At 61.2% G+C, this 22,230-nt stretch overlaps 1 protein-coding gene across 2 annotated transcripts; it reads right to left on the bottom strand.

Annotated features, from left to right (window-relative positions):
* Positions 1-1,020: 1,020 nt before the first annotated feature.
* PRRX2 (paired related homeobox 2) lies at positions 1,021-20,735 on the bottom strand. Of its 2 annotated transcripts, none has more exons than XM_032200280.1 (4): positions 20,492-20,735; positions 4,244-4,428; positions 3,932-4,110; positions 1,021-3,419 (listed from the first exon to the last, which is right to left on the bottom strand). In XM_032200280.1, exons 1-4 carry the CDS (start codon positions 20,733-20,735, stop codon positions 3,284-3,286), a joined length of 744 nt encoding a protein of 247 aa, XP_032056171.1. In that variant the 3' UTR covers positions 1,021-3,283. The 2 variants fall into 2 exon arrangements, with proteins under 2 accessions (XP_032056171.1, XP_032056172.1); XM_032200281.1 differs by having other exon boundaries at positions 1,021-3,401.
* Between the last annotated feature and the right edge of the window lie 1,495 nt (positions 20,736-22,230).

Here is a 22,230-nt window from a genome sequence, read left to right as displayed (position 1 = left end):
CTCCTGCTCCTGGCGATGCTCAGCCCCTACCGAGTCGGTGCCCTTGGGATCGGCACGGGGCTGCGATGAGAGCACAGGCGGCCACCTCCTTAGCTCGGGTTCTTCTCCAGGCAGATCCAGATCTTTCTGCCTGTCCTTTTGGCTCCCAAATTTGTGTGCTTTTCTGGTCTCTGCTGTGCCTGCAGACAAGCGCTCATCCTGGGAGGACAGGCCTTCTGTAGCAGATGCTCACCCCTGACATCTGCGGAGCATCAATTAGTGGTCGGAGGCTCCCACCCCCATTTGTGATGCTGGATTTGACCTGACAACGTAGCAGTGAGGGGCTCTGCTGGCTGCTGCTGGCCTCGTCCCATCTCAGCCCCTTGCCCTGCTGCAGGGGGATGTGTGGGTGCTGCTTTGGGGGGTCTGCAGGCTGCTGGGGGCAGGTCCCTGTTGTTCTGCTGCTCCCAGCATGGATCTAAAGGGGAAAAGTGAGCTGAGCCCACCTTGTGGGTGCTCCCTTCCCTCTGTAGCCTGCTGTCATTGCCTTGTAATGAACTGAGATGGACCTGGCAAGGTGCTGCAGTTTGAGCATCCCCAGCCTGAGGACAGGGCTTGGCTGCGGGACCGAGGTCCCCTGCCCCATCCTGGCTCCGTGGGGCCCCCCAGCACGCTCCCCCCTGCCCCTCTCCCAGGGTGCAGGGACCAATTGGGACCCCAGGATGCAATTTGGATCCTAACGGGGGCAGGTGTGAAGGCGGATGGGGTTTCTCCCCATCCTTCAAAACCTTCCAGGGGACCTGCAGCAGCTCCTGGCATGAACAGCAACAACCCTGGGCAGAGCAAATCCCTCAGCAGCCCGGGGGGGGGGCTGCGAGGTGCCGCTTGGCCAGGGCAGGTAGGGGAGCCGACAAGCCTCTACTCAGTAAAATATTTATTCCTCCATTATTTCACAAGAGTTGTTTTTACAGAAACCTTACAAAAAAATTCCAAAAAAACACAGACATGCAAAAAAAAAAAAAAAAAATTAAAAATCCACCGTGGATCTTGTTACAAGTAATTGAAATGTACAAATAGAAAGGGAGAGAGCAAGCTCAGGTTACACTAATCCCTCCGTCCTGATACCCCTCCGTGGGTGCAATTTGCGTCTCGTCTCGGTGAGGCTTCGACGCTGACTGACAATCCGTGATAAGCTGCCAAGAGCGTGGCGAAGGAGGGGCCCGAAGATTAGGAACGAATGTTTTCAAATATATATATACATATAGATATTTAGTGAAGAAATATTTATTCCCTGCTTTTTTTAGGTTTACAGAAACGGCATCTGCAAACTATTAGATGGGTTTATTTTCATTAATGCTCGCAAAGAGGCAGCGACATTTATATCCCTGTGGTTTCAGCTCGTACGGCTGGAAAAAGAGCCCCGTGTGCTTTCCATGGGAATGGGACCCCCTCGCCCCCTGCCCCAGCGCTGTTCCTGGGGGGGTTGCTCTGCGGGGAAGCTGCCCCCACCCCAGCAGCTCTTTGAGGTCCCCGCGGTGTCTCGCTGTGGCTATCCATGGAGCTGCATCCTTCCCACCCAGCAAAGAGGGGGCGAAGATAGAGCTGAGGACTCAGGTTGGGCTTTTGGGGTGAGCGCATCCCCCTTGGGGTGCCTGTACCCCCGTGAGGGGTGGGTGGTGTTGGCTGTGCCCCCTCCCTGGCTGCAGAGCATGGGGCAGGGAGGTTGGAGCAGGGTAGGGGCCAGGCTTATCCCAGCTCGGCTGCTGTGGGGGCTCTGGGTGCTGGGTGAAGCCCCCGGGCAGGCACCACCTGGGGTGTCCCCGAGATCCTGGTGTCACTGCTGGGAGCTGCACAGGGCTGTGGCCAGAGCCCTAGGGGGGTGGAGAGGGGCAGGATGCCCTCGGGTGGGTACGCAAGGGGTTTGGGTGCTTTTGGCCTTGGCTTTGCGCACCGGTGGGTGCTCATCTTGGTGTTCCCTGCCTTTGTGCTCAGCTCTGCTGCTGCGTTTCAATGATCTCTCAAGGTCCCTTGACAATTCTGTGATTTTTCCACTCTGTATTTGCTCCACCAGCCCGTCTGGGTGAAGCCCTTCTGCAGAGGCAGGGCCGGTGCCTTCTCCACGCGTCCAACCTGGCACTGGGCTGCTGCTCCTTGCTTTAGGTGCCGTGGCCTCCCGAGGACGTTTTCCCTGGGCTCCAACCTCCACCACCCCAGCGCCAGCTCGTCCCGCGTCGCTGCGATACCAGAGCTGGAGCCCTGGGGCGAGGCCGCCTCCCCCGTGCCCATTTTACAAAAAGGAGCCCCCTGGTTCGGCTGCGTGCTGGGGTGGGGCGAGGGGGAAACCATTTCCTTTGGGCACGAACACAAAAATGCCCCATGGAGCCTCCGGCCGCGGGCTCCGCGGCACATCTGCGGAGCTGCCGCCGGGGAGGCTGTGCCTCCGGAAGACGAAGCCGGCTCTGCCGTTGGCACGAAGCGCCGGGAGCCGCCTACTCAGCTGAAACCAACAGCTTTTTCCAATTTTCTCTTTCCCTGGGACGGTTCAATGACCTGGGGCTCTGCAGGATTGCTGGCAAAGCCCCGGCCAACCGTGGGGCGGCGGTGCCTGGCCGGGGCGCGGTGCTGTCCCCCCCACAGCTCGAGGGCTCCTGGTGAGGGTTTTGGGATGCTCCAACCCCGCTCAGTCTTCTGGGGAGGGGCAGAGCCCGGTGGGACAGGCACTGGGATAGAGCCTTTGGCTTGAAAAAGTCTCTGCCGAGCCCCACGGCTGGCGATGAGCGAGGAGTTGAAGGCACGGATCGGCTTCGGCCGCACGGGCGAGCACCGCGGGTCGCAGCCCGGCACAAAGTGGGGGGGGGCCCTAAAAATGGGCCTCGTGCAGCTTCGTGATCCTCCTGGCGCTGCGTGCCGGCCCTGCGGGAGGAGAAGACCCAATAACTCTTTGGCTCTCCGGGCAAGATACCCAAATTGGTCAAATCCAAAAGTCCAAGATCCTTCCATGTTTGGAAGCAAATTCTTGTTCGCTTGGCAAGTCTGTTTGTCCTCGAAGAGCGTGCGGGGGGTATGTGTGTGTATATATAGCCTTTATTATAAGGGTGTGCGGAAAAGCAAGTTTCTAACCAAGTTTGCTCCATATGTGGCTATAATTATGTGCCACTTCGGACTGGGACTTGACTCTACCTTCGAAAGGGAAGAGGAGAGGAGAGGAGAGGTGCTGAGCCGTCGGGTGGGCAGCGGGGTCGTGCCGGCCGGTGCAGGACCCCGCTCTGCGTCCTGGGTGAGGCCACGGGGGGGTCTCCCCCGGTCAGTTCACGGTCGGCACCTGGTTCTGATGGAGGCTGAACTCTTTGGCTTTGAGGCGCAGGCTGGCGATGCTGTTGGCCATGTTCACCCCTTGGGTGGGCGTCGCGGTCCCGCTGGAGCTGTAGGACGGCACAGTGCTGCGGGGGGGAGCGGGGAGGAATGAGGCTCGGCCCAGGAGCCCCCGCGCCCCGCCGGCTTCCCAGCCCTCATCGGCTGCTCCCTCTTAGGGCATCTCCCACAAGAGCAGTCAAGGCTCTTCGGCATTTTTATGTGGCTGGACGCATGTGGGAACCCCTCGAAGTATGTGCCAGGAGGCCCTGCCGCTGGCTTTTGGAGAGCTGGGAACCGAAGGGACCCGCTCCACCTCCTGCACCGAGATGTGGGAAGGGTCAGCACGAGGCCAGGAGGGCCCCTTGTGGGGACCAGCCCCTCCCCGGCCCCAAAACGCATGGAGGCTGCTCTGCAGGCGGCAGAGGATGTGCAGCCAGGGCTGGTGTGGATTCCCCAAAACAAACCCGTGTGCGCTCCTGCCCCTAGCTCCTTTGACCCCCAGGAAGCTCCCCGTGTCCTCAGCAGTGGCACGGGGCTGCTGCGGAGCTGGGGACGGTCCCTGCCCCTGCACCCTGTCCCTGTCGGTGCCTGCACCCACCTGTACGGGGAGGTGCTGGTCCAGGAGAGGTACTCGGGGCTGAGCGCCGTGGGCCGCGGTGCCATGGGCTGCTCGATGGCGGCTTCTTGGCTGTAGGACTTGAGGAGCGACGCCGACCTGTTGGCCAGCATCGCCCTCTCGTTACGGCGGAATTTGGCCCTCCGGTTCTGAAACCAGACCTGCACGGGGAAGGGGAGGCGTTAGCGGGGTCCCGGGGACGTCCCCGGTGTCCCTCCCATCACCCAGACCCCGGTGGCGTGCGGGGGAGGAAGGCAGAGGGGTCCTTCTTCTGCCTCACAAACCTGCGCTCACCTGGACCCTCGCCTCGCTGAGGTTCACCCTCCTGGCCAGCTCCTCCCGCACGAAGGCGTCGGGGTAGTGCGTCCTCTCGAAGACTCTCTCCAGAGCCTGGAGCTGGCTGCTGTTGAACGTGGTGCGGTTCCTCCGCTGCTTCTTCTTCCTCTTGGCCGCCCCGCGGCTCGGGCTCAGGCTCTCGCCTAGGGGGGAGATCCCAGAAGAGGCCCCGTGAGACCCCACGGACCCCACCAGGCTCGGGACCAGCCCCGCTCCCCTGGGCACGTGTGATGGCCACACGCGCACAGCCCTGCAGCATCCACAAGAATCCAAACCTCTTTCGGGACCTGCTGGAGTTTGGGGTTAAACCCAGCACCTTTGGTGTCCTCACACCTGGCTAAATCCCTCCAGGATCTGATTTCTGCTGCCAGCCTCCAGAGACTCCCGTGGGGCAGCGCTTGTCCCAAACCCAGACCTCAGAGGTGCCCTGGGCTTGGCCCCTCCTAAACCTTCCTAACCCAAGGTTCAGCACCAACACCCCTGAGATCTGGGGCTCAGCTCCCACCTCCAGCAGCCTCCGGAGCTCTGTCGGAACAACACCATCCCGCAGCCAAAACCCCAATGCTCCCCAAACCCCATCCACGCAGCCAGGGAGAGACACAACCGCGTCCCTTGGGGCTCAGCTCCCCCCGGGTTTGTTTCAGCCTCCGCTGGCTCGTGGCAGCACGGAGCGCAGGGTGTAGCTTCATTTCTCCCTATTGATCCTGGGCTTTCCGCCAGGCCGGGATTAATCTGCTCTTTGTCACTAGATCCTCAGGTTTAGGCAAGTTTGTGAAGAATTTTTTTTTTTTTTTTTTTCTGATACCCGGCCTGCTGCCTGCGAAGGCTTCATGGGAAAGGCATCGCGCTGCTGATCTTCCTCATGGAGGTACTGGGTAATTATTTTTTCCGTTAATAAAGCATCTGGATCCAATCTGTACCTACTGGTGGGAAAGTATTTGGGAATTATTTGAAATGTTAATAGTTTTATGGCATCGCTCTGATTCATAGCAGGGTTATATTCGGGTTTTCTGTTCTGTATCAGTGCAGAGGCCACGATGGCAGGAATTACTGCTCCCTGTCTGTGCTGAAGAAACAAATACTTGCTAATAAGCTATCCTGATACTTATTAAATAGATGTGCAGGGTTCTCAGACGATACGAGAGCAACAAAATCTACTGGAAAAGATCTTAACTCCCCTGCTTCAAGACACCACCGAGATGTCGAGCAGGAGGAAACAACATGTTCCAAGATCTTAAGGCCAAAAAACCCTTCTTGGCCCTTAATTCCGAATAACTCAAGCTGTGAAACCTCTGCCAGCAAGCTCTCCACCAAGCCCCTTGGGTCCCTTTGTGCATCACGCTCCGGGGCAGCCCGCCCCGAAACACGAATGGCTCGGGGGGTGCAGCAAGAGCAGGAGGGGCTGCAGGTCGGTTCTCTCCATCGCTGGCCATGATTTGGAAGGAGCAGGTCAATTTTCCAGGGCTTGGCCACACGAGGACCAGAGGCAGGGTCTGGGAGCTCCGGGTGCCTCCAGCACCGGGACCCACGGGGGGACCGAGCAGGAGGCGCAGGGACGCGGCACCGTCCCCGGTCCCCGGGCGCACGCAGGGATGCTGCAACATTTTGGTCATGATGGGGCCAAGCTGCTGGGACCGTGGGGGAGAAAAACTGTCCTGGGGCTGGAGGGGATGGCCAGGAGGACAAGTAGCTCCATCCAACCCCGTGGCATTGCTTCAGCCACCGTCTCTTATGGTGCTCTGGGTGCTTTTGGACCTTGGTCGGCCGTGCGCTGGGCTGGGAGCTGCCCGTGCTGCTGTAGGTGGGACGTGGGCTTCTCGGTAGGGTGAAGATGTTGTGGTCGGTGTCGTGTTGGTGATAACGTGTGGGTTTGGGGCCCTTCTCCTGCCTGGGAGAATGCAGGCTGCCCCTCGCTGCGGTTGGCGTAAAGGCTCACAAATAAAATTCCCCGGATTCCCTCCAAGCCCTTGTTTCTGCCGCTTCAAATGTTCTGCCAGTCTCCGCTTTCCAGTTGCCCCTTTTAGTTAAACTCCTTTTTTGGTCCTGTTTTCCTTCAGCGAGCTAACGAGCCGCTGGATTAAAATACATGGAGGCCGGCCGTGGTTGTCCCTGAGTTTTTTGGGAGCCAGGGACCGAATCGCGGCCACGGGTTGGGAAGGACGTGTGGGACGGAGCGGGTGAGCGGTGCCTGCTCCTGGGCTGTGCTCACTTTGGAGGCTCCTGGAGAAGCGTGGGACCTGGTTTGGGGTCAGAAAGTGCTGTCCCCCACGGCCCCCACCCAGCTGGCTCCGAGCGATGGTTTCAACAGACCCCTATTAAATGTATAAATAAAATTGATGGACCCCGTTTGATTTCCTCCCGGTTAAAATTCTGGCTATAGGACTTGTCCGTAAGCGATGGCTGCTCTCGCCCATCCTGAATTGGAAAAAAAAAAATAGGAAAAGAAAAAGGAGGAGAAGGGCTTGCTTAACTTGACTCTCAAAGCACCCAGGGAGCGGGGATGGGGGCAGGTTGGGTCCCATCCCCATGTCACTGCCACCACGGAGCCCAAAGACCTGCTGCCACCTCGCTGCCAGCCGGAGGGAATCAGATTTAACCAAATTCACCGAAACCTTCACGGAAGAATCAGAAAACCTTTCCGCACCCTGATGGCTTTCCAAGAAGAAGAGTTGCAATTGCCCGAAGTCAAAAACAGCTCGATGCTGAATTTCTTTTGCCCCCAAAGCCTCACCTGGGGAGGCTGGGGGGAGGTTTTGGTGAAAGCTGAGCCCCCAAGTTTGTCACTTGTAACCTGGGGGGGCTGCCAGAGGCGTGGCTGGGGCTTTGGTTGATTGTCCAAGCCGGAGGTCAGAGGGGACGTCTGAGCAACCCCCCCTTGCCTCGGCGTATTTACCTTCCACTGATTACAATTTCCTCCAAAGGGAAAAAAAAAAAAAAAAAAAAAAAAAAAAAAAAAAAAAAAAAAAAAAAAAAGAAAAAAAAAGCATGGGGAAGGGGGCAAAATGGGGATACCATTACTGCCCAGCAAAGGATGGCACTGGGGAGGGCAGAGGGAGCTCAGCATCTCGCACAGCCCCATGGCTCACGGCACGACACGTCCCGATGGGGCCGAGCACCAGGGCTGCCACCACGGGCATCCCCCAAATCACTTCGGGACCCCCAGCCGTGCCCCCAAATTGTGCTGACGAGGGCAGGAGCCCCGCCAGGACCGCGTGCTGCTGGAGAACGGCCCCGCGGCAGGGGCAGGGGCAGGGGGGGAGCGCGCGGTCGTGGCCCATTTGCAGGAGCAGTGGCCCCAGCGCTGCTGGGTCAGAGCCGTGTTGGTTTAGCTGAGCACGGAGCGAGCCCGCTTTTCCGCCTCTTGCCCTTTTCCTCCCCGTTTTGACTCGTTTTCCGCAGGAACGACGTGCCGGGCTGTGAATTGGTGATCCGTGCTGGATTTCCACCCGGGCTCCGGCTTGGATTTAGGACCGTGGGGCCGTGCCCAGCTCCAGCGCTGGCCTCGTGGGGATGCTCGCGGGATCCTCCCCACCCTCCAGATGGATTTTGGTGCTCCTTCTCCTCCCGTGCTTTCCATTTTCCATCGCAGCGCCGACCCCGAGCCCTGGCCCGGCCGCAGTTGTCTGCCATTAAATTATTTCACACGTTCCATTTATTTGCAAGCCCTTTGCCAAGGCCCTTTTAAGCCTTAAATTCCATCCCCCCCCCAGCCAGATGATCAAATCTGCCGTACCATTTACTTTCCTGCTCCTCCTGGAACAGCATTTTTTTTTTTTCTTTCTTTCTTTCTTTCTTCTTCTTGGGTATAATTTAAGGGTTGAAATAGCCTGGAGGGAATTAGCTGTAAATTCTTCCTAAGACAAATAAATTCAGCCCTCTAAGTTTCTACGTTTCTCAAACTGTTGAGAGACGTTTTAGGTTTGTTTTACTTGAAATAATGATCGCGGCATATCTGACCCTCAGGCTGCGGCCGGCTCTAACCAAATAAATAGCTTTTATTAATTAAGGTTTATCCTTAACAAATAAAACCCCAATTTGATCTCGGCCGGCTGAATTAGCAAAAATAAACAACTGGTTCTCCGGGCACTTGATGTGGATTTAACAAATTAACGCTGGGCCTTCATCAGGGAAGCCGCAGGGTGGTGGAGGCCTTTTACAGCCAAGAAATCCTTTGGAAAAACAATGTCTTTCGTTTCTCCCATGGTCTCTCTCTCTCTCGGTAAACATGTGGACTGCCTTCATCCCGTTATATACTCGGGGGAAGCGAGGAGGCTCCAGCGATGACGTCCGTGCGCGGCCGGTTAACTTGTTCCTCGCGGCCCCGTAATTGGGGAGGAAGCGCTGCCCTCGGGGTCGTGCCGGGCTCCCTGCTCCGGGAATTTCTCCCTCTGGGGGTTTCCCCCCTGCCCTGCTCCGGATCCTTTTTTTTTTTTTTCCCGTAACTTGCGGCCGAGCTGCCCGAAGCAGCGGCTGGGGGCATTGGGGCTGTGCTCTGGATGGAGCCGGGTGAAGGATGGGGACGTGGAGAGGGGTCTGCTGGGCACAGGGCTGGTGGCAGAAATGATGCTGGGAACCACCCCACCTCTGATCTCCCCAAATCATCTCCGAAAGCCCAGGGAAGGTGAGGAGCAGCTGGAAGCTCCCACAGAGAAACCCTTGGGGCCACCAGCCCCGGGGTGCCGGCGCCCAGCTTTGCTCAGGATGATGCCGCATCGCCCAAACCCACCCCAGGACCACCCCACGGGCATGGGGACGGGGTGTCCCGGGGCTGCCAGCCCCACTCCGGGCTCTCCTGCTGTCGACACAGGGCTCCAGCCCCTGCCCCATCCCACCACCGCTCCCTGCGCCTCCAGGGCAGCCCCAGCTCCCCCAAAACCCCAGCAAAGCCCCAGCCTCAGCGGGGGGCTGGAGAGACCCTGGGGGGGGGGGGGGTGTCCAAATGTGCTGAGTCCGAAGGAAACTTTCCCGGCTCAAGTGGCCTACATGAAAAATTTAAGAGAGGGGCAAGTCTCAGCTACCGGAGAAACATTACAGCGAAATGTTTCCGAGGATGTTTCACCTCATTAATTGTGAAAAAACTGAAACGCTGACACGTTTTTACAGGCTGCCAGTTTTGCTGGGGGAAAAGTGTCTCCGTTAAAAAGGAGCAGCGAAAGCCTGTACCAAGAAAGAGGCCAAGGCTGTCCCGGGAGGGTCTTAGCCTCTGCTCACTGACAGGCAGCAGCCGACTGTTTTATGGTTATGGAGCCGCCGCCGCACCAGCCAGCAGCCACCCAGAGCCGTGGACACCCACATTTCGGCAGGGTCCTGCCTGCGGGGAACCCGGGAAAGGTTCTGGGGAAAGGGCAGCAGGACCTCGTCCCGCATCCCCACGGGGATGTGCCCAGCCTGGGCTCCAAACCCTCCGTCGGCTGCTAAGCGGCACCAAAGCCATGGTCACCCATCCCTATCGACAGCACGGTGGGACCGTGGGGGTTTTATGGGGTCTTGGGGCTAGAATGAAGCTGGAAAAGAGCAGCCCGGTCCCATGGGATGCTGCATCTCGTAGGGAGGGTCTGAGCCCCGCAGCAGCCACTCTCACAGCCCAGAGCCAGCCCTCCAGAAAAGGCAGTGATTTTCCTGCTGCAAACCCAAACGCCCCGGAGGAACGAGATCGGGACCTGTCACAGCGAGGAGGGGACAAGGAGCCGGGCAGGGGAGCAGCCAGGAGATGACCGGGATGCTGTGGTTTGGGGAGGACACCCTGGAAGACGAAGCCTGCGCTTTCATCCAGCTCTCCTCCAGCGCAACCCCTGGCTGCTCGTTGGATTGATTCGGGGACAAGGGCCTGGTCCTGCCCTTCCCTTCCCCAGAACAACCCCAGTGGGGACACAAAACTCCCCGGTGACACTCCGGGTGTGCCTCGCTCGCACAACTCGCCCGAGCTGCTGGCTGCTACCAGGACACAGCACCCGGTGAATAAATAAGCACTCATCCTGCACCCCGCTTTCCCTGGCGGCACGGGGAGAGCTCAGCAACTCGGGGGGGGGGGGATCCAGGCTCCTGGGGGCACACGGAGCCCTAAAAAACTCCCCGGTGCCAGTCCCGCTGTGGGATGCCCCTCGAAAATGCCCCAAATTTGGGCAAAAGGCTGACACGGAGGCTATCAGGACGCGGTGCATGTGGTGGGGCTGTGCCCGAGGATGCGCGCAGAGTGCACAGCGGACGGGGGGCTCCTCGGGGAGGGGGGGGGACGCTCGTGGCCGGAGCTGCACCGCAGCGGGTTGGTGGTGCTGAGCCAGGCCGAGCTCCGAGCGGCACAGAAGCGACAGGGGACCGGGAATTTTTAATTTTCTCCTCCCGAAAAAAAACTGCCAGCCCCCACGGCGGGGGCCCGCGGGCCAACAAAAGGCGCTGGCTCTGCCCCAGCCGCCGGTGGGGAGCCTCCCCGGCCAGGAGGCATTTTTTTGGGGGGGGGGGGAATTTTGCCTTCATCTGCCGGCCAGGAGAGCTTTAGTGGTGGGAAGAGCTCAGCGCAGGGTCTGTGCTGAGCCCCAGGGCTGCTGCATCGCCCTGCCAAGGGGCCCCCGGGCACCCACCCGGGACGCAGCCTCTCGGTTTCACCAGCACCACCGGTGCCGTGCAGGAAAAGAGCCGAGAGCGGGGCCTGGCAGCGCCCTGATGGCTAACAGATGTGGGAACGGGCTGCTGCGGGGAGCCAGGAGTCGGGGAGAGGGGCAGGAGAAAGCTGCAGACGTGGAGAGGTTTGGGGCAGCCCCGGGGGACTCCGGGGTCGGTGGCGGGGTGGGGAGAGGGGATGGGAACTGTGGGGTGGGGTGGGATGGGATGGGGATGGGGATGGAGATGGGATGGGGTGGGATGGGATGGGATGGGATGGGATGGGATGGGATGGGATGGGATGGAGTGATGAATGGTGCTGGGACTGATGATACTGGGACAGACAATACTGGGATGGAAGATAATGGGATGGATGATACTGGGATGGACGATACTGGGATGGACGATACTGGGATGGACCCTACCATCCTGCACCCAGGCCGATGGGGCCAGATGCTGCTTCCCTCCCACCCCACAACCACTTTCAGACCCACTTGGTGCACCCAGAACCATGACCCTGCAGCTCCCCGGTCACAGCCACGGAGGTGCTAAAACCGCTCACCTGCCCTACCAGCAGGGCACTGGGCATGTGCAGCTCATTAACGCTAACGAGACTCGTGCAGCACCCACCTGCGATCGCAAAAAACCTGCTGAAAACTCCTCTCTGACTACAAAGTGGATTTACCCGGGGATGGGGGGTGGGTGCCCTGCGTGGATAGCGCCCGGGGAGTTTTGCAGGGTGCTTCGAAAATCCAAATGCTTGGGGATGGCCGCGCAGCAGGAACGCCGTGAAGGGGGCTGGCCCCCAGCCAGAGCCCCCTGGCATGGCAATCGCAGCCTTCCTATCCCCCCCCGGAAAAAAAAAAAAAAAAAAAAAATTAAAAAAAAAAAAAAAAAAAAAAAGTGGTTTCTTGAAATTTAATAAGCAAAAGCCCGTAGCGAGCCAGCCCCAATGGCATCTGGCACTGAAACCCAACACCAGCCCTCCAGGTTAGAGCGCAGCCCTAATTGCATTAGGGTCATTGCCAAGACGGGGGGAAGAGGGCGTGCAGGGACCGGGGGGGACGGCGCAAACCCCGCAGGACCCCCCCTCAGGCCAGCTCTGGGCACCGGGACCAGCCCCTGGCACCCGTCTGCCTCTCTGCTCCTTCCTGAGCCCGGCTGGGGGCTGAGATGCCACCGAGCGCCCGTGTCACCAGCAGGCACCGACACCAGCACCTGCCAAAAACCCACCCTGCAGCCCACGGCCACGGGTCAGGGTGCCAGGACGGGGCCATCGGCAAGTTTGGGTGGGCGAGGGCCGGGCACGAGGTGCCTGCAGGGACCCCGTCCCCCCCCCTCCTGCTCCGAGGAGCACCCCATGGGCGCCTGCACACGCATTCATCCTGGAAACCCTCGCCAGCCAGCAGAATTGCTGTCCTTCGGTCTGGTTTTCATTTGAGGTCGGTGGCCTCTCGCCAAATTTATTGTAAAACATTCATTTTAATAAGTGGCTCGTATCTTTTTTCTTTTTCTTTTTTTTTTTTTTTTTTTTTTTTTTCTCAACCCAGCCCATTTAACCGTTTCCAGGTTAAGGCGCAGGGTCCTGGATCGGGATCCCCGGGGGCAGGTGCTGGCTGCGGGAGGATGCTGGGGGGGGGGTGCTCGGAGGTGCTGGGGTTGGGGGGCTGCTTCGGGGTCCTGCTCTGGAAAGGGTGGCAGAGCCAAGAGCCTCGCGTTCATCACACCAGCACCGTCCCCTCTGGTTCCTTGGGGAGACAAGCGCCTTCTTGCCATGCTTGGGACCCCAAAACCCATCCAGGAGCGCAGTGGGGGACACATTGGGGCTGCTTTTTGGGGTCCTGGGGCACCATTCAGCAACCTCTGGGTTCTTTTCTACGAAACTCGTTAAAATGTACGACCCGATGGGTACCCTGGTGGTGCCGGAGCCAACGCACACACCGAGGGGACAGTGCCTGGTAGTTCAGTTCTGACATTTGTTTTAGGTTTCACAAACCCCTAATACTAATAGAAATGCTGCAGTGTCTTTTAATTTAAACGAAAACAGTTATTTTTTTAATTTAGGAATCCCCCGGAGGTATTTACAACCCCCAAATTACAGCCATGTGGCCGGCCGAGGATGAGAAAGTGAAATCGGGGAGGAGGCAGCGTCCCACGGCCACGGCCGTGCGGGGCTCGGGGCGCGATGCGGGGCTCCCCCATCACCGATCCCCCCCGATTTGGGGTGCGGTGGGATCCACCCACCTCGAAACTCCTCAATCCCACGCACCAAGGGGCTGTGCTGCGATGCTCCTGCCCCTCTTGCAGCGCCTGCATGGCTCGGGGTTCAGTGCCACTCCCCCACGGTGGCCCTGCAACGTCCCTGCTGGATTTGGGGTACGGCTTGGGGTGCGCTGCAGCTCCCCACCACCACCACCACTGCAATGCCCTGCGTGGCTCAGGGAGCGAGGGAACCCCCCCCAAAAAAAATCTCCTGCAATGGCTCGGGGGGCAGTGCAAGCCGCTCGCAAACTCTGCCATGCTCTGTATGGCTTGGGGTGGTGATGCCACCCCCAAAAAATGCTGTGGTCTGTACATCCTGGGGGGTGATGCCACCCCCCAAAAAATGCCATGGTTCTGTATAGCTCAGGGTGCGATGCCACCCCCCCAAAACCCCCCTGTGCTCTGTAGGTCTCCTGGTGCAATGCACCTCCCCAAACAGCCGTGCCCTGAGCACCTCAGGGTGCGACGCCACCCCCCAAAAACCCCCAAGCTCTGCACATCTCCTGGTGCAATTCCCCCCCCCCCATAACACCGCCGTGCCCCGCACACCTCAGGCTGCCATCCCACCCTGCGTTAACACCCCGCAGACCCCGGGGTGCAGCCCGCACCTCGTGGAGCCACCGCCACGGCCACGCTGCCCCCTCTCCGGGTGCTCCCCCCCCAGGAGGGGGGGGGACGCCGGGCTCTGCCCCCTCCCCTGCGCTGCCATGTGCTCCCCGGCGCTCCCCCGGCTCCCCTGCCATGTGCACTCCAGTTTCCTTGCGTGTGAAGCCTGCAGCCTCTCAGATTCAGTGGCTGGAAAGGATGGCGCCTCCACACATCTGGTTCAATGCGAGAGCCTGGCGCCTGGCTTAGCCACAGTCTCCATTCAGAGACACACAGACTTTAATAGACTCATACAATTCTTCCTGATCTATCGCTGCAGCCGCAGCTGAAAAGCTGCTTTATTATACCCGCTCCAAAAGGGGGAAGAGGAGGGAAGGAGGAGGGGGCCGGCGGCTGGCGCTGCCGCTCTCTGAAGGCTCCGGAGCCCCCCGGAGGTTTCGCTCCCGCTCCCCCAGCCTGCCCGCTGTCCCCCCAACCTCGGGGGCAAGGAGCAGCACGGTGGCGGCCTCGTTAGGTCCTCTGCTTAATTAGCGCCTGCCCGGGGAGCTGCTGTTTGCAGCCCGGTGCCAGGCACAGCTCGGTTCCCGATGGGGACCCCGCTTGTGCTCCTGGTGTCCCCAGCGGTGTGCCCTGCCCCGAGGTGGGACAATCTCACCAGATCCTCCAGAGCCAGCGGCCCCTTTACCCCCTGCCCCACTCGGGGGCACACAGGAGGGTCCTGTCCCCACAGCATCCCCCGTTCCCTGTGCCAGGGGGGGGGTCCCTGGGGCAGGGAGGGATGCTGCTGGTTTCGCTGCGCCGTGGGAAGGTCGCCCGCAGCCACGCGTCCCTTGGGCTGGGAACGCCTCGAGGGTGAGGGTGTTTTGTTTGTTTTTTTTTTTAACAAATTCTCAGAAATTTGGGGGTGTCCAGAGAAAATAAAAACAAAACACACAAAAAAAAACTTTTCTGCAGCACGGTGGGAAGCGGGTGATAGATCTCGCCCTGAAAGCCCGAGGCAGCCCCTTCCCAGCAGGAGGGCTGGCTGGCCCCATCCTCCCTGGCCACCGCCAGCCCCACGCAGGGGATGGTTCCTCGTGGCCACCGGTGCCCGGAGCTTCTTCCCTCTTCCCCGCTGCTTTTTCCAGACGGGATAAAACCCGGCCGTGTTGGCCCTGAGCTAAACCCTTCCCCGTTCCCAGCTCAGCCCCCGACCCTGGTGTTTTACAGGATGCTCCGGGCTTCCCCCGTGGCACGGGGATGCTGTCCCAGCCTCGCCACCCCCCGCGGGATAAATCCTTCCAGCTGCTGCTCCCGCCGAGCGCGCCGCAGGCAGGGACACGGTGCCAGCCCGGGGGACGCCCAGGCTCTGCCAGCCTCGAGCCGCCGGGGGCTTAAACCGCAGCAAAGCACCCGGGCCCCATCCTGCCTCCAACCCCATCCCTTCGGCTCAATCATTTCACAGCCCCCCCGGGGGGGTAAAAAATTGCCTGTTGCCAGAGGAAAGCAGCCCTGGGAAAGGGGGCGATCGCCCCGCTCCCTGGGAGAGGGGAAGGGTTTCTAACGAGGCAGCCTCAAAGCCCTAAATCATTTCATCAGCCTCCCAGCTACAGACACACGCCCAGGCTCTCTTAAAATGCTGATTCGCTGAAATTCGCCCATCTTGGCCGTGCGGAGCCGAAAATTTCATATTTTTCCTGTGAATCAGCCCCGTTCCCTGAAATAACAGCCCAAAAGGAGAGGGGAAATAGTCTCGCACTGAGCTGTTCCTGGTCATGCTAGACATAACAGCCTGGGGGGGGCGGGCAAGGTGTCCCCATGTCCGGGCTCCCCCAGGGCTGGGCACGGTGGCACCGGGCACCCGGAGCTGCTGGGGGGGCTCTTGATGGAGCAGGGCAAAGCCCCGTGTCCCCAAGGCACGCAGGACCCCTCTGTCCCCTCCGGACCCCACCAAGAAAAGGTCTCCACACCCGTTCCTTGCTGGAAAGGAGGGGGGAAGGAGCATCCCCTGCGGCGCTGCCACAAAAACCCAGCTCGCTGGGGGCGCAGAGGGGAGAAAAATCACATCAATAGGGGAAAAGGGGGATTTCCAGGTGCTTGGTTTAGGATTTTTTTGTCTTTTCCCCACGGCAATGGCTTGCTTTACCCCGCCACAGAGGCGAGCAGCCCCGCAGAGCTGTGCAAACGCTGCAGGACACGTGCTGGTAGTTCTTTGCTGGGAAGGGCTCTGAGCGCACAGCACCGCTGCCAGGGGCTGCAGATCCCCGAGCTGCGAGGTGTTCACACCGGGAGGGGGGTCCTGGAGCCCAGCTGGGGGAGTTCGGCCCATTTGTGGGCAAATCCAACCCAAACTGGAGCCCAGGTGCCACCGGTCTGCAAGGGCTTGAAAGCAGCCTGGGACTGGGAGCATCCTCCCAGGGCATGGAGCAGAGGGCGATGGCACCCTTGGGAGCTGGAGGAGGATGGGGAGCAGTGGTTCTGGGGTACCCACACCCGAAACCCCATTTGTAGCTGGGGTATCTCGGTGCCTGGCAGTGGTTTGTGCTGTTTTGGGGTGGTTTGCAGGGTTTTGGGATGCGCAAGACCCGGGGACCTGTCCCACTGCACCTGGGGGACCACCAGGTAGGATGGGGGGTCCTGCAGCAGGAGTGTGGGGTGACCGTGGTGGGGGGGTCCCCATTTGGGGAGCGGGTGTCTGGCTGTAGGGTCTGTGCTGCAGACTGGGGGGTTAGGGCCAAGGTGGGTCCCTCCCCGTTATTTTTTTTTGCCTGGGATGCTCTCAGATCCTGCCCGTGAAGCTGGCCAGGATTAATTAATTGGCAATTAATCAACCTGCACGATGGATGCTGCACCTCTGGGGGAGTGCTGGGCTCCGACACCCAGCCTGGTGGTGCTGTGCCCCCCCCCCCAGCTCCACGGGCAGCACCCCTGTGCGGACACAACCCCTCGCCCTGGGGTTTGCATCCTTCCCTGCAGGGCAGGAGATGTCCCCACACCCTGGGGACAGCGACGGTGGCACGCAGCCCCTGGACACCACGGCCACGTGAGTTTTGCTCCTGTCCCAGCCCCGTGTGCCACCCGTGCTGGCTGTGCTGGCCTTACAAGGACCGAAGCAGCTCGCCTCCCCCGGCACCCCCAGTGGGGGAGGCACAGGGGAAATTTCTGCAGATTTAGGGCTGCGATGTGCCGGTCCCCACGGGCCTGTACTCCCCTGGGCCAGGCGCAGGGGTTGGCCATGAGTTAACGCTGCTGTCCCTAATTGCAGCCCTGTGCACAAATACCCCAAGGAAGGAGCCCCCAGGGCCTCAAAGGCACAAACCAACTCTTTTCCAGCAGCCGAGGTGTCCCCGAGCTGTGCCCCTGTCTGATGGGGACACGCAGCGTTTGGGAAGGCAGGAAAGGCACGGCACAAAATGCGTTTTGTGACCTAGGACCCCGGGAAATTTTGGGACTGCTTGGGACAACCGGCCGGCCCCTGACCCCAAAAGCGAGCCCCTTGCTGTCACCAAGCCCCTGCTTCACCTCTCCTTTTTCCATCTGCCCTTGTTTGTGTAATTAAAAGGGATTTGCTGTAACATCCATCACCTCAACCCCCCTCTGCCCCTTTGGGTGCAGCCTCTCGCTTCACCCCAGGACCAAGGGCGATTCGTCCACCCCACATCCTGGCGAGGGGACGGGGAGAGGAAGGGTCTGGACCTGCTGGTGGGGTGCCCGGGGCTGCCACCCAGCCCCATCCCATCGCCCGCTCCCATCTGGGACCAGCCAAAATCTCCCGGCGTGCAGGCGATGGACACTTTCTCCCCCACCCCACCCCATCCCTGGGGATGCTCCCATGGGGTCGCAGCCCTTCCCGGAGCCCATGACAACCTCGGCTCACGCCAAGCTCCCAGCCAGCCCCCAAAGCATCCCCCGGAGCCAGCGCCCGACCCTCTCCCATCGGCAGGCAGCACCAAAAGGCCGCTCATTGTTTGAAAAGCCATCAGTCAGGGCCTGCTGGCTAAAATTACCCTCCTGCTTTATCATCTTGAGAACATTAAGGGCTGTTGTTAACAGATGTTTCGCGTTACACATTATTTGTTAGTCTAATGAAAGGAGGTGAACAAGCTTTCAAGACCTCAGAAGTTGTGCGGAAGGTTTTCGCCGGGAGGCTGCCGCGCCGCTCCGGGGGAGGACGGGGATGGGGATGGGGACGGGGATGGGGACGAGCCCTCGCTGCCCCCGTGGCATTTCCCATTTCCTCTGCCGCTGTCCTGCCTGGCTTGTGGGGTTTCTGCCTCTTATCTTTGGGGAGAAATGTGTCGCAGAGCTGTTATCTGTGCCCAGCCCTCGGCAAGGATGCGCTGGGTGCCCTCGGGGCTGGGTTGGGGCAGGGGCTGGGCAGCCCAGGTCCTCAAATACAGGGCTGTGGGACTTGGGGTGCTGAGGAAGGGCCCAGATCCTCCTCAGGAAAGCATAAAACCCTCCCTTTTCCAGCATGGTGAGCCCTGCACAGAGGATGGGGTGCCTGCAGCAGGTTTGGGGCCACCCTTCCTCAGCCCAGCAGCGCAATGACCCCAATAACCACCGCCCAGCCGGACACCGAGCTGCACCCTGCGGAGAGACATCGGATACAGGGCTCGTTTGCACTGATAATTAACCTGCTGCCACCAACCCGTGGGGCTCCAGACCTGCACCCAGCAGGAGGAAAAAAAGCGAGGGTGAAGAGGAAGAAGAGAGAAGACGCCAGGAGCCCGTTTCGCTTTAGGGCGACGACAAAAGCTAGCGCTACCAGAAAAAAACTCCTCTGCTGTCATCACGCTGATGCATGGTGAGATCTGAAGGGCAAGGGCAGGGCTTTCGCCTGGTATTTGGTGTTTCCCCATCCCGACTTCGGAAAGTGCATCCCAGCCCCGGCGGTGCCGGTGGTGGCAGCCCCACAGGTCAGCGTGTTCACGCACTGGGGTTTTCTCGCTCCGTTTCCTTGCTCGTCTTCCTGCTGCTTTCAGCTCCCATCCCTCAGGTATTTCCTTCCCTCTCCAGGTGGGATGGTGGGGAGAAAGGTTTCCATTCCTGCACGCGCTGCTGGTGCATCCCAGGTGCCGATGGTGTCTTCGTCCCGGTGCCTTCGCAGAAGCAGGTGCCAACGGGAAGCATCCCCCTCCTCCAGCGGTGCCAGGATCAGCGTGCCAAAACCCACGGGGCTCTGCCCCGAGAAGAATGGGCTTTCAGGGTAAAAAAATGGGCTGGTGAGGATCAGCCGGCCCCCTTGGCTCTCTCTCTGGTACTTGCAGCACTCCTGGTCCCCGCTGAGCCCCTTTGGGGAGTGCTGGGATTTCAGCAGTGCGGTGATTTCTCTGCCCTTCTGCAAATAGCCCCGCGAGACGAGCTGTAGGATGGGATGGGGGTCCGAAAGCTGTGCCCGCCCCGTGCTGCCTGCAGCCCCCCCTGTATGGTCCCATCCGTGGGCGAAAACTTCCCCCGTGGTCCCAAAGGCAACGTGAGAAACGCAAACAAACCCCAAGGGAAGGGGAAGGAGGATGGAAAACACCACCAAAAGTACCCGAAACCACCCCAGAAAGCAGCCCCCAGCCCTCAGCACCCCGAGGAGGATGGGGGGCTCTCCCTGCAGGGGAAGGAGGTTGTGCAGGGAATAAGTTGGGGGCAAGAAGGGTGCTTCAGCCCCAAAGCATGCACACAAGGAGGGGGCACGGGGAGCACCCTGCTCCCATCAGGACCCCTCACTGCAGCTCCGGGGGGGCTGAGCCCCCTGCCCCTGCCCAGGCACGGGTCAGGCCCTGGCCAGGGCACGAAACAAACTGGGAGTACCCGAGCCCAGCCCGGCAGCAGGTTTGGGGTCTGCGCCTCCACCCCGAGCTTCCCCAGCCCCTTCTCCCATCCAGCACCCCGGGGGGGCTTCCAGGTACCCCAGGAGCGGGGCCGTGCAGCGGGGACGGGGCCAATCCTGCTCGCTCCGGAGCCGGGATGCGCCCGGGTGGAGCGGGTTTGTCCCGGTACAAGTGCTCCTCCTGCTCGGATCGGACGAGAACCGGGGTACCGGGACCTTCCCCGGCCCCAGCCCCGGCCCCAGCCCCCCGGGACAGGATGAGACCCGCTCCGGGGGCTGCGCTCCGGGGGCTGCACCGGCTCCCACCTCTGGTCCGGGGGGGAGCGCACGGACAAAGGCCGGTCCCGGGGCCGGTCCCCCCGCTCCCCCCGGGGTCGCCTCCGCTCCCGAGGCGCAGAAACCCACCCGGGGAGCCCCGGGATGGGGAGGGGGGGGGGCGCGCAGCCTCGCAGCCCCGGCACGCACCGGGAGGGAGCTCGGCACCGGCACGCCCGGTGGCAGCGGTGTCCCCAAGCCCCCGGCGCGGTGTCCCCGGCCGGTGCCGTGCCCGTGTCCCCACTCCTCGACCTCCGGTGCCCGGTGCCTCCCCCCCCCGGCGCGATGTCCCCCTGTCCCCGGTGTCCCTGTCCCCCTGTCCCAGCCGTCGGGGGCTTTCGGGGCGGCGGCGGCTCCTCTCCCACCGGCATCCCGGAGCGCCCCCCCGGTCGCCCACCTCTCCGACGGCCCCCCCTCAGCCTCCCCCCGCCACATCCTCACCCCCCATCCCGCCTCCCCCCCCATCGGGGTACCCCGAGCCCTTTTGTCCCCCGTGCTCAGCGCTGCCCACGGGCCGTAACCTGGCCCGGGGGGGGGGGGGGCCAAGAGGTGCAGGGGGGTCACCCCAACCCCAAGGCTACCGGGGCCGGGGGGGGGGGACATCCCGGGGCGGCGGCACTCACCGTCCTGGGGCGCTGCTTCGCTGCCGCTGCTGCCTCCCGACGGCTCCGGCATCGCCTTGCCGCCCCCGGCGGGTGGGGGGCCGGCGGGGGGGGTCCCGTTCATGCCGGCCGCCACCTCCTCCAGGTCGAGGAGGTGGCTGACGCTGAAGTTTTTCCGGCCCTGGGGGTTTTCGGGAGGCTCCGGAGCGCGCACGGTGCCGGGGGCGAACGGCTTGTCCATGGCGAAGGCTGGCGCCGAGTCCATGGCTCCCACCCCCAGCCCACCCCGAGGTGCCGGGCCGCTCCCCGGCCCCTTCCCCTTCTCCACCCTCCCCCCCCCCCACGCCCCCCTCCAAGTAAATAATAATAAAAAATTAAAATAATAATAATTAAAAAGGCAAAAATAAATAAAATAAATCCCGGCTGCCCTGCGAGTCCGGCTCCCTCCCCAGCCCCTGTTCCGCCTTGTGCTGACGTCTGGGGAAAAAAACCACGCTCCCAGCCCAAACTTTTTTCCCCTGCTCTTTGCTCTGGAGCTGTTCAAACAAACGCCCCTGCTCCGAGCCGAGCGGGGCGGCCCCTCGCCCCTCGCCCCTCGCCCCCCGGGCCGGCGACCTGCCCCCTGCCAGGGGCCGAGCACCGGCGGCAGCGGAGCCCGGGGGGGGGGTTAGGGGGAAGGTTTATGGGGAGAGGGGGGGGGCAGAGCCCCGCTATCCCTTCTTTGCCCCCCCCGCGAGCCCCCCCAGCCCTTCTCCAAGTGCTTCTATCAACAAGTGGAAGCGGCCGCGCTCCGCGGGGGGGGGGGGGGGGTGCGCCACCCCGACCCCAAATGGGGCTGGAGGGGGAGAGGTGACCCGCGGGTGACAGGGGGACACGGCCCCCCCCCCCTACCCCCTCTTTTTCCACCTCTACCCCCCTCCTCTAAGCCCCAGCAACCCCGGAGCAAGGTCACCTCTCCTGGGAAAAGCCTGGCTCTCTCGCCTTAATGAGATAATTACGTCCTGCACCACAGTTAAAAACTCATAGGCTGCTTCCCTTGGGGCTGCGAAAGAAACCTCCCTAATGAAAACCAGCCGCCGGGAGAGGAAAAAGGAGTTTTTCCCCCCTTCTTTTAAAATCCAGTCCCGCTAGGGGTATACGTGTGTGTGTGTGTGTAGATGGAGGAGGCGATGGGAGAGAAGGGGGCAGAGCTGGGGGGGGTTTGGGGCTGGGGGGCGATGGGGCTGCGGGCGCACGCGGATGGTGCAGGGCGCACGGGGGTTTCGAGGTGAAACCGTGCAAGTTTGGGTGCTGGAGCCCGGCTCTGAGCTCCCAAAAAGCCCCGTCCCGGGGAGGCGAGCCCCCGGCTGAGTTATTTTAACATTTGTCGCAAGCTTTTTCCTTGCGCTCCCTCTCCCCTTCAAGTCGGAGGCGTGCGGATTTCGAAGCGAGCCAGCGCTGCCAAATCTGATCTCCCTGACGGGGGAAGCAGCTTCCCAGAGCTCGGCAGATTGGAAGGGGTGTAGCTGAAGGCAAGATTTTGGCTCTCCGAGTCCGCGGGGGGGCTCCCGCAGCGTGCAAAAAAAAAAAAAAAAAAAAAAAAAAAAACGAGCCAGCCCGGCCTCCCAACCCCCCTCCTGCTTTTTTTGGGGGCTGTTTTACTGCCCCTCCTGGCCCGATCTGCTGGCCCCAAGGTTGAATACAGGCCGGAATCAGCTCCGGATCCCCATCCTCCCCTTGCCCGTGTAAACCTGGAGGTGGTGTCACTCCGGTTTTGCCGT

This window comes from Aythya fuligula, chromosome 19 (assembly GCF_009819795.1).
Source record: "Aythya fuligula isolate bAytFul2 chromosome 19, bAytFul2.pri, whole genome shotgun sequence".
NCBI classification, from domain to species: Eukaryota; Metazoa; Chordata; class Aves; order Anseriformes; family Anatidae; genus Aythya; species Aythya fuligula.
The sequence above is the reverse complement of the archived record's forward strand: the minus strand, read 5'-3'. Positions and strand labels throughout refer to the sequence as shown.

Coding starts and splice junctions, on each gene's coding strand:
- PRRX2 (XM_032200280.1), bottom strand. CDS start 20,735: ATGGACTCGGCGCCAGCCTTCGCCATGGACAAGCCGTTCGCCCCCGGC. Junction 4,429..20,491: donor CGAAGCAGCGCCCCAGGACG/GTGAGTGCCGCC, acceptor TCTCCCCCCTAG/GCGAGAGCCTGAGCCCGAGC. Junction 4,111..4,243: donor TCAGCGAGGCGAGGGTCCAG/GTGAGCGCAGGT, acceptor TTCCCCGTGCAG/GTCTGGTTTCAGAACCGGAG.